The 12,155-nt window shown below is 34.3% G+C and overlaps 1 protein-coding gene across 2 annotated transcripts in view; it reads right to left on the bottom strand.

The window, feature by feature from the left end:
- LOC121735552 (protein lozenge-like) overlaps nucleotides 1–9,290 on the bottom strand; it is a 62,120-nt gene extending 52,830 nt beyond the window's left edge. For both annotated transcript variants that reach the window (XM_042126399.1, XM_042126398.1), the window contains exon 1: nucleotides 8,691–9,290. In XM_042126399.1, coding sequence (XP_041982333.1) covers nucleotides 8,691–8,786 — 96 coding nt within the window. In that variant the 5' untranslated portion in view covers nucleotides 8,787–9,290. The remainder of the gene's footprint in view (nucleotides 1–8,690) is intronic.
- Nucleotides 9,291–12,155: the final 2,865 nt, after the last annotated feature.

The following is a 12,155-nucleotide window of genomic DNA, read 5'->3' as shown; positions in this document are numbered from 1 at the left end:
TTACGAAATATTGAACTATTATAGTCCTAATATTGTTGACACTAAGGTCGAATTTCGACCATTGGGCGATCTCTAGTAATTTTAATTCAATCAAGACAACAAGAAGATCCATATGTCATTGACATAGAGCTCACACCAGAGGCAAAACAAACATGAATTCTTTAGTCGTCGAAAATCCGCTTATGTCATACGCTAACAACCGCGGGCCGTGACGTACACGGTACAGTAATGTACGCGATCGACGAGTTAAACCGACTTTTTGACCGCCAGGCATGTCGTCATGACATGACAGTCATGCAACATCACACATGACATCATAACGTCTCGAGTGGAGGTTTTTCCGCACCGAATCCGTGTTACACAAAAATCTGGGAATACTTAATTTTCATCTTTAATTTTTTGTGTATTCGACAGATCCTGCTTGTATATTCCTGTTTTTTAAACAATTTGGACTTTGGCACGCGTCATATTAATATAATTATACAAATTTTATCTTACTACACTATATTAGAATAACGTCTTTATAAAATCATAGGATATTTTTAATTATTTATAAATTACATATTAACAAACATGCACTTTTAACTTTAGCATTTATAGGTTATCATTTTTTTATGTAAGTAACTTTATTTAGTTTTAAGTTCTCATATAAGTGACTGTATGTCTTCTGAGAATAAACCTAACCTAATCATTATTATCAGTTTGTAAAATAGGACACTGGACAATATCAATGATTAATAATATGATATAAAAAAAACTTTATAGTCAATTACCATAATTAAATAATTTTAAAAAATATTACTAACTAGTAGGTTTATGGCAGTTATAAGCTATTTATAGCTGTTGTTAAGTAGTTAAACACTGTTTTAATTTTAGAACGAGTTGCCATGACTCTAACCAAATATTCTCCATATTCTCCGAGTTAAAATCATTATTCCAAATTCAAATTTTTAAATACGTCCATGACAAACAGAACGCAGTCGCAGTTTAAATTTTTTTATCGCCTCCGGCAATTTTTTTTACCGTCAATACTAGTACTGGCTATTTCATAAGGGAGACCATTTTAAAATGATTATAAAGAAGAAGCTAAGAAAATATTAACAGCGACTATAATTAGGCACGAATCACGATACTTATGTCAAAATATAATATTAATAATATAATAATAATATCTACATGGACGCTTCACACCACGTTTAAGTCTGGCCCCGTGCTAAGTACCAGAAGGACTTGTGTTATGGGTACCAGACAACGGAAATATATTTAATACATTTATACTATACATATATTTAAGATTTTTATTATATAATACACATATTTAATACACATCCATGACCCAGGAACTTTTGAAAACTTTTTGTTCCGTCGGCGGGATTCGAACCCGCGACCCCCGGCTTGAGCTAACTGAGCCACAGAGGTCGTCAAAAAAATAATATATTAACATAGTATTTCCCTATAATCGAGGAATGAGGGGAGGGGGGGGGGGATACTTTTACTAGCTCATGGGGTCATACTACCCAGAGTTTATGTACCTTGTTATAATAAGTTCAGGGGCCCACTAGGACCGTGCATTGTCGTTAAAATCATCATTCGAATTCCAAATGTTTTCTAATACGGCAGTGACGGCGCGGCATTGTTGATTGTAAATGGGCGTCCAAATGGTTTTGTTGAACAGCCCCTGACCTCATTAGCTGGCATTGAACGATCTCATTACCATGAGTGCTTTTACAACCACCCTTACCTACCTCACCACCTACTGCCTAAACCTGTACACAAGAGTATACTATCGTCTATCACTAATTGTAAAAGCATTGTTGGGGTCAGATTTTTCACCAAATTTCACCCAAATGTGGGATTTTTGAGTAGGTAAGCATATTTTGTGCTTCTTATAGTCAGCAATCATTTTCCAATACGGATATTTATAGTCAGCAAAATACTTTCTAATTACTTTAGAAAAAAATATTTAACTAAAAATGATTTTAGGTACTTGTTTAATTTCACCCGTAAATGGAACAAAATTGGAATCTGGCAACATTAACATCACGTACGGCACGCAATTTTGAAGCGGCAAAAAACGTGGCATAATAATGATTATAAGTTTGACTTCATTACTCAGTGTTACTTCATTACTTATACGAGGTGTAAAAAATAACGATAGATGTTTTGTGTATACAATCAACGGAACAGATTTATAATACAGAAAAGTAAATATATTGTAGCCTGTAATATAGAGTTTGCGTTAGGCGATACGTGCAGAATCATCCATACATATTAAGATGATTAAATAAATTATCTCAATATGTATGGATAATTCTACAATATTTTACTACTACAAATATTTTTCATCTAAATTAATTAAGTGCTCAAAATAACTAATAGTAGATTTTATGAAAAAACTTATATTATGATTTACTACTAATATACAGGGTGTAACAAAAATAAGTGATAATACTTTAGGGTGTGTACGTGTTCCTTGTGAGTGAAAACGGCAGCGCTGAAAGACCAAAATTTTTTTTCACTTTTGTATGGGGAAACTCGTGACGCTCGGGCCCTTGCCCATACAAAAGTGAAAAAAAATTTCGTCTTTCAGCGCTTGCTACTTTCACAGTGAACTCTCTACAAGGAACACGTACACAGCCTAAAGTATTATCACTTATTTTTGTTACACCCTGTATATTCTGTGATTATGACCAGGCACACACTAAGACGTTATGAATGTTAAATATAAAAAAATCATTATAATGTTATTGAAATTAAATAACAAAGTACTAACTAAATAAGGAAACATACCATGCGAATTCGTAGCTTAAAAATATTTTTCTGTAATGTTTAAGTTTGGCGTATGCGTTGAACTCTTTTATTAGAAGTAATGTTTATCAGTAAGATCTACATATTTTGCTACTCCAATATTTAGTATTCTAACAAAATTTCGAATATTATTATCACTAATGAACTTATACAATGGAATAACAATTAGATTAATTTCAAACCTATGTAAATTATTATTATTTGTAAGTTATTTTATAATGTTTAAGACATAATTATTTATTCGATAAAATTATAACTGTCCAAAAGGAGGCTTTATATTAACGGTAAATTAAAAGTCTCACAGCTCATAAAATATATATAGATATTTTTCCGTTTCTATGAATTTTAATTTAAACGTAAACAAAATAACTCGACCTAATAATGTGCCGTAGTATTTCCTTTTCGTCCGGTCAGTAAGATGTGATATCTAAATTGATAGCATTATAGAAGTTTTGTTTACGTTTACTTCAACATGAGTCGGAGTTGAGCATGTGAGTAGGTTTTATTTTTGGCCTTTTAATAAAATTTATTTAAAATACTTTCTTTTGAATATTCATAAATTCTACTAAGTTTCTTTTGAATATTCATTAATTCTTTCTATTAATATCCAATCATGGTTTTAAATATCATAAAATCTAAGCTACATATTTTAATAAATCATCTTGTTTATAAAAATTTAATATTCATATCTATTTATAGATAACCTACTTAATGGTAAAAATCCGATAACCGAAAATAACCATCAGTTTCGAGGTTAATATAACCTGCCTATCTATTTTTAGACATCCAATAAGAAAAAAAAGGTTTGATTTACTTTCTATCTTTCTTGAACTATGTATGAGAGTAAACTGGCCTTTTCTTGGTTAAAATATTGCTGTTATTTTGTTTTATTAACCAACGGATAGTACGCTGTATGCTGTACGCCTGTGTTATTTCAAAAAAGTTAGTCAGTCAGACTCTCAGTATCGTTTTAAACAAAATTATCAAAAATAAAAGTAATAAAACAAGGACTTAAATAGGATTAAATAAAAAAAACTATATAAACACATTCAAAATACGCGGTGGTTCCCCTTATCCTAATTATTATGATGTTGATGAATTTAAAACTGGTCTTTAAAATGATCTGTAATCACTAGTCAGCAGTAAAGGTACTTCTTCAGAAACCATAACCTATAATATTCATTTTAACCTATAATATTGATTCAATGACGACCAAGTTTTGGGCAATATTTGGGTATATTTAATGACTTAAGGTAAGATAAGTTTAATGAAATCTATACTAACAATTAAAAGCTGAAGATTATTAGAAGATTTCTTCTTCGTTGAACTTCTGTTTAAGTACATTAAAAAAGTCTTTTTGTGAAGGATAGCACATTTATCGGGGAAGGCTTTGTGTTAAATACGAGTAGCATCAAGCTGCGACCAAAAGGTGCAAAGAATTAGTGGAAAAGGTGAAAAGAGCGGGGAAAATTATTACATCCATGTTATGACGTGTTGACGTGGATAAAGTCGTGTGTGTAATAAAAATAAAATACAAAAAAGACACATTTATAAATACTAAAAGGGAATATTATATAAACATCTTTTAAAAAATTTCGAAAACTTTTGTCTGTTATCTCACCCCGCTTAAATGGCTAAACCAATTTAAATGAAATTTGGTGTGGATATCTCCACACCAAATTTCACTTATCCGTCTCTCTTTGAGAGACGGATAAGAACATAGGATAGTTCTGGTTGCGGAAAAATGTACGGTTTCCGTACGATACGTCGCAATGGAATTTATCTGGTCAGGTAATAAATTAATCTTATATTAATAGGAAGAATTACAGTTATCACAAAACCCGGAAGCGCGCGGGTTTTTACGTCCATAGTTGTGTTCGGAGTCGGACATAGCGCGGGGATTCCTGCAGATTTCCCGATATCGTTCGATATTTGAATTTAAAGTTTTTCTTTTAAGTTTTTGTATTTGAGTTTTTTTAAGCGACGCTAAAAACCCAACAACAATAAATTAATTCCAATCTGCGGTGTTTTTATATTTAGGGTGAGGCCAAACGAGCGTAATTTTGTGAGTCGTGAGTCGCAGAATTTCGGTCGCGTAAATATCTTTTTGTTGTTTTAAATAAAACTATCTGAAAGTTGTATAACAGAGCGCACTTTATTTCGAGAGACTTTTACAAAAAGTAGACCACAGTAGACAATATGGAGTTCAGATATGGAAATTGACTTGTCTTTAGTTCTGATGGCCATAGACTAAAAATGTTTCTTTTTTATGTGAAACAATAAATAAGCTAAGGTTCAAATTTTTATAACAACACTTTTCATACAAATAATGATTGATAAAATTACGGTCGTGTGAACCAAACAGGACTTTTAAATGAAACTGAATGCAGCAGAATTTCTGCCAGCCGAAATTCTGCGACTCACAACTCACGAATTACGCTCGTTTGGCTTCACCCTAGTCTCACATTGTAAATAAAAAAAAACGCTGTAAAAATTCGGAAGAACACGAAATATTGTGATATAAAAATATATTGACTAATATTGCTTATAAGTTATAATAGATGTTGCACTCAGGCAGCAACTTTGGCGCTTCAAAATGTTTCATCGCCGAGTCTGAAGGATGTAACAGACAGACAAACAGATTCGGAGGCTCAGATGTTTACTTTTTCCCCAAGTTTTTAAAAGTTTATTTATATAGTATATCAATATATTAGGCTGTGGAGTACGAGTACTAATGAAAAAAAATTTAAATGCACGTACAGGGAAAGTAAAGTGCTACAAGGCTTGGACGGGGCGCTGGTGGTAAAGGAGAACTGTCAAAAATATGTCAAAAATGGCGTTTTTGTATGATGGCAGCGTTAGTTATTTTTTTGGCCACGTTAATATAAAGCCTTGTCGAGCTCTAACGTCACATTTCTATATCACAACTTCGGCGGAATGGCACCAAGCAACTATAAAGTAGAGCTTAAAGGCCCTCTTTTTTGTCTATGCCCTACCCCATAATCTTATATATAAAATTCTCGTGTCACAATGTTAGGCTGCGTACTCCTCCGAAACGGCTTTACTGATTTTTACCAAATTTTATATGCATGTTCAGTAGGTCTGAGAATCGGCTACTGGCTACTTTTTATATTGATAAGTGCATTTGTTGAATAAATAATAGTAAATTATTACAACTCGACACTGACGTGATCATTGTTTGTGCGACGGGATAGCGATGAACGTTGCCTTATTTAGTCACTTCAATAAAATAATATAGTATGGCAAAACTACGTTTGCCGGGACAGCTAGTGATACTATAATACCCTGTAATATGACCCTATATAAGGTTTGACAAAAAATTAGTAAAACCAGTTTAGTTAAAATTGAGCAATACGCGTGAACGCAGTTTAGTATTATGTAAGTTATAGTGGTTATAGTAATTATACAACAGGAAAATATTTGGTAAAATTATTACAACATCGACAAAATACTATGTATTATAATTATTTATATTAAATCATGCTATTATGTTTTGTCTGATGTTTTATAGACGCGGAGGCGTGCCGCTTGACAGTAATTTTAGTCGATTTGTATCGGTTCTATAAAAGTAAGAAATTAGTTTGTTGAAAAAAAAAACAGCTGAACCAATCATAAGGAGAGCTAAATAGTAGTACAGTGGCTAGTGCAGTAGTTGAGTCCCGGGAAAGAATATACTATGTTATTTTCCAGGACTCAAATCCTATTAGGATAATTTAATATCTTGAATAAAATGTACAGTTCCTTGCGGCTAACATTCACACCTTATAAACCTTCGATTCTGTGGACTTTCACGAATATTTTAAGACTTAAATGTGATAAATCTGTTTAGTATTTAGCCGCTGTAAGTGTAGTGGCAAGACTAACAAATTGAAATTCATTTTTATTTTTATAGATAGAAGATAGACCATTAAAGCCGTTTAGGAGTACGCAGCCTAACATTGAGACACGAGAATTTTATATATAAGAGAATAATATAATTTCTTTATAAAAAAATTAAAGTGCTGCTTTTCAAGAAACTATTAATATGTACTATTAATATGTATTGGAACATTAAAACAAAAAAGTTAAAATAATAATTAAGCAGGTAACGTAAATAAAAGGAAACAATCATAATACGACTTCTTACCGGAGAAACAACGCATTTTCTAGCATTTTCTTCTGGAATTAACGTGTTTTTTATAGTTCTCACCCAAAAGGTAATCATGGGACACTATTACTAAGACTTCGATGTTTGTCCGTCTGTCTGTGTGTCTCCAGGCTGTAACTCAAGAATCGCTATAGCTAGACTTCTGAAATTTTCACAGATTGTGTATATATTCTGTTGCCGCTATATAACAACAAATACTAAAAACAAAATAAATTAAATGTTTCCCATACAACAAACGTAATTTTTGTGCTTGATATCAAAACGGTATTTACTTACATAGGCACTCGAAATATTCACGAAATACTCAGTTTTATTTGTACTTTGATAATTTATAATAAAATTTAAATAAATGAAGTAATTAAGTGGGCTCCCATACAAAAAACACAATTTTCAGCCTAAATTTTTTACTCTATTACGGTACGGAACCCTTCGTGCGCAAATACGACTCGCACTTGGCAGAGTTTTTTTAATTAACTCATCTTAATTTTTTTACCTTTCTAACTTATTAAGTAATAAATTAAATTAGTAAGAGTGAATGACTAGTTTTCAGGAATAATAATTATTGCAGTTTGCTAACGTGATCTGGCAACACTACAGTTTTGACGAAGAAAACTCCCACAAGAGAAATCAACGGGAAGGAAGGAAATTTAACTGTACTTTGTGAATATGACAATGCAATGGAGGGTAAACTTGTAACTTATTATATTTTATGTTTTGGTATAAGTCAATAACTTAATTTCATATCCATACTTCCATACTAATATTATAAATGCGAAAGTGTGTCTGTCTGTCTGTCCGTCCGTCTGTCTGTCTGTCTGTCTGTCTGTCTGTCTGTCTGTCTGTTACCTCTTCATGCCCAAACCGCTGAATCGATTTAGCTGAAATTCGGTATGGAGATACTTTGAGTCCCGAGGAAGGACATAGGATACTTTTTATTCCGAAAAAATGTACGGTTCCCGCGCGATTAACGAATTTTGGCGCAACGGAGTTGCGGGCGTCATCTAGTATTTTATATTTTTTGAAGTTGAATTGAAAGAAAAACAAATAGGACATTTTTTTACATGTTTAAAGTTGTATCAACTTCATACATCGATATTTTTAAGGTTCCGTACCCAAAGGGTAAAAACGGGAATCTATTACTGAGATTTCGATGTCTGTCCGTCTGTCTGTCTCCAGGCTGTATCTCAAGAGCCGCTATAGCTAGACCTCTTAAATTTTCACAGATTGTGTATTTATGTTGCCCCTATAACAACAAGTACTAAAAACGAAATAAATATTTAAGGAGGGCTCCCATACAACAAACGTGATTTTTTTGCTATTTTTTGCTCGATATCAATAACGGCAATATATAGGCACTCGAGCTATTCACAAAATACTCAGTTTTATTTGTTCTTTAATAATTTATAATAAAATTTAAATAAATGAAATAATTAAGGGGGGCTCCCATACAAAAAACACAATTTTTGGCCTATTTTTGCTTTACAACGGTACGGAACCCTTCGTGCGAGAGTCCGACTCGCACTTGGCCGATTATTAGTTATTGTTGCTTCTTGAGTCGGGGGTTGAACAAGGTGCTTTTTTTTTAAATTCAAGCTATGAATATACAACAATGTTTGTAAACTTTCCTATTATTTTTTTTTGCTTGGAAAAATGTATGTTTTTTTTGTGGGTTTTTGTTTTTTTTTGTGATTGCACGGTTCCTGTGCTTGCTTACCGAGATCAGGGTGCTCCTGTAACGTTTCCTCGAGGATGCTCTGTATCCAGTCCGGTTCCCACTCCATCTCTCGGCGCCGCCGGCTCCTGGACTCATACGGCAAGTGCATCCTTCAACGCATGACACCACCGTGCTTCACACGTCAAAACTTTGTCGCGCAATGTTTCAGTTACGATTTTTTTTTACTTCAACACAAAGAACGGCGTTTTGCCACCGACGCTAATAATACTTTCTCTTGTTTACGACGCGATGAGTAATTTATTGTAAATCACAAAACCGCCACACATCTGGCTGTGGTCCAATTTTTTTCCACTTTGTCCTTCACTTTCGGTTTCACTTAGTCCTACTCGAGATCATGAGTTATCTAGTCAGTCGAATTGCATTTGTTTACGCGGGTGTAAATTTTCCTCAATGAGAATCACTATCCAGCCTTGACTGTTTAAACTTAACTTTCGACATTTTTGTGAGTCACTTATCGTGCGGGACCGTCCGAAGTGTCTTAGGCGAGGTTCCGAGAAGCGATCGGCACGCGCCTGTCAACATCAGCTGGGCCGTTTTCCCGCGTCGCGTGACCGCTGATCGTGCGTGCTGCCCGCGCGCGCGCTCGACGTCGACTGACAGCGCTGACCCGCCGCCATGCTGTCACTCGCTGCCTTCATTCTCTGCGGTCAATCTGCGGTCTGGCCACGCTTCATTTGCCGGGAAAATGTTCGCCGCGCCCCCTCCCGCTCGCACTAGCGTCGCGCGCGGCAGGTGTGAGCGAAACGCGCGCAAGTTTGTCACAACAAACATTTTTGTTTAGTGCCATTGTTAAATGGAAATTTTAATGAGCTTTTTCATTTTGATGTGTCTCGCCCGACTGATGCCGAGGGAGATAGACTGGCAGTGAAGCTGTACACAGCAAGATTAAACGGAACATTAGTATACTTTCGATGTCTATGAAAGATTAAATTTTCCGGATAAAATTTTCCACAAGTCGAAATAACACTATGATAGTTTACTTTCCTTCCTATTCCTATCATGCTCATGTTTATTTTAAATATGAAATACATTTAATCACACAAACATAAACCTTGTTTTTGTTATTTTTCATTAAAAAAAAAAACAAAATTTTTTCAGATACAAATTAAAACGTACCATACCAAATTAGTACCATACCATCATCTAAGTATAAACCATCATGATACTTTCAATTATCTTAAGACTTGTATTCTGGGAGTGTCTCAAGATGGGCGTGCGCTCGACTGGGCGTGGCCGCCCCGCCCCGCGCCGTAAGACGCCGCGCGGGAAAAATACTGCACTTGTTGCATGCCGATTGTCGAGTTTTCAATTGATTTTTATGAGCACTGCCGATATAGACGGGAAAATGTAAGGGGTTTTTAGGGCCCCTAGCCATGCAAGTATTAAAATCTCCCATGATAATAGAGTGCTTGTAGTTGGGTATGTAGGTCTCCAGTATGTGTTCAAAAGTTGAAAAGAGGACAGTAGCAAACTCCTAGGAGAACTTTATTGTAATAGTCAGTTGTAGTTCAACTAGTATACAGAGAAAAGGTGGCATCTGCAAATATATTGGCCCCCTTCAATATTTTAATGTTTTAACAATGCTATCCAGTAAAATTTTGGTGGTGATGCTCGCGGCATGCTACTAATTTAGCCCCGTATTCGTTATCAAGTTCGATTGTCATTTGATCGAGTTTAAACTTGCGACCGGCGAAACTTTAAAGTGTGTGTGATTTTATTTCGATAGTTGATATGAAACAGAAATATTTGGCTTCTGTGTTGTTGTGTTCTCCTACGGAATTTAAAAGGTAAATATAAAATTATAAATCAAATCAAATCAAAAATATTTTTATTCGGAGTAATTTTTTTACAAAAACTTTACCGAACGTCGATACTACGGTGCCTACCACCGGTTCGGGAACTAACCCGGCGAGAAGAACCGGCGTAAGAAACTCGCACGGGGCCATCTTTTACTAAAAAGATGGAAAATTACAATTTAAAACATATACAGTACAACACGGTCACATTAACCTGACGCACCACTGGAATGTATATGCAAGCTTCGTAATGACGTCATCACCATGCGTCTAGTTAATTTGACTGTGTTATATAACAATATTATCACTAAGAGCTATTTACAATAGGAATTATAAAAAATATTCTAGTAGCCTGTAAGAACCACCCTATTCCCAAGGTGTGTTGTCGTCGATGAAATCATTGATTTTATAATAAGCTTTAGTACACAAACGATCTTTTACTACATTTTTAAATTTATAAATTTATTTATACATTTAATAAATATTTTTGGTTCGCCTTCGACGGGATGCTCGCCTTCTTTCTCTCGTTTATTCCACTATACATGATCCGCATTTACCTTCGTACTTAAAAAATAATTGTCTATTTGGACAGGCAGACGTTAAGGATTTGCGATCAGTGTCTAATTTGCTCCTGGAAATGCCTGTACATTACACCAAATTTTATGGATCATCCTTTGCCATTACCGGAATAAAACTTTGGAACGCTTTACCAAGAGACATAAAAATGACTAAAATGCTATTTCGGTTTAGGACCTTGGCCAAGAAACACTTCCTTGCTATTGCTTATAATGACGATTGATACGAGTAGTAATTGCATAACTTGAATTCATTCTCTCTCTTATCGCTAACAATAATTATTATAATTCGACTATTGATAACGTCTCAAATAAATTGGCTAAGTTTAAAAAATTAATTGTTGGTTTGTCGCGTTAGGTTGTTAATGATGTTTCACTTCTTAAGCTACGTACAATTTTTGTTTTGTTTTTGTGTTAACCCTTCTTTGTTCGTTTCTTTCTCACATTGTGGCTTGTTTATATGTAATTATTGCTTATTTATTGCCATTTTAGATTCATCGTAGTTATTAGTTCTTAAGATTGTGTGTAAGATTTGTGCATGTAGAACTATACCTGTAATTTAGGAAACATTAATCTTTATTCTACAATTGTATGTTTTCTATGTCAAGATATTTTCTAATGTATTTCCTTGTTGGTGTGTCAAATAAATAAATAAATAAATAAATAAATAAATAAATAAATAAATAAACGTCACATAAATACTGAAATACAAATTAATGTTCCATCCATCTGAAATAATATTTATTGTTTGTAAGTATTAGACAGGCAAAATGCGTGTAATAGCTAGATTGCCTGCGGGATAGTAAAAGTTCTCAAAAAAAAAAAAACACTCCGAACCCGTATCATGCCCAACTCACCCATTCCATAGTCAGCAGGGATGCTCCTCAGGCAATTGCAGTAGCAGCAAGCCCGTTGGATCTTGTAGGGGCAGGATGCTTGTCTTCTCAAGCACGTGGTCCGCTCCGGAGCGTAGCTGAAGTACTCTTGAATTTTGATGCACTTTGGTCGGCCGACCACACAAAAAGTTCACAGCGATTATATTGAAAAACCAAAACGGGAAAGAAACTTGAAAT

Source organism: Aricia agestis, chromosome 17 (genome assembly GCF_905147365.1).
Source record: "Aricia agestis chromosome 17, ilAriAges1.1, whole genome shotgun sequence".
Lineage (NCBI taxonomy): Eukaryota > Metazoa > Arthropoda > Insecta > Lepidoptera > Lycaenidae > Aricia > Aricia agestis.
The sequence above is the reverse complement of the archived record's forward strand: the minus strand, read 5'-3'. Positions and strand labels throughout refer to the sequence as shown.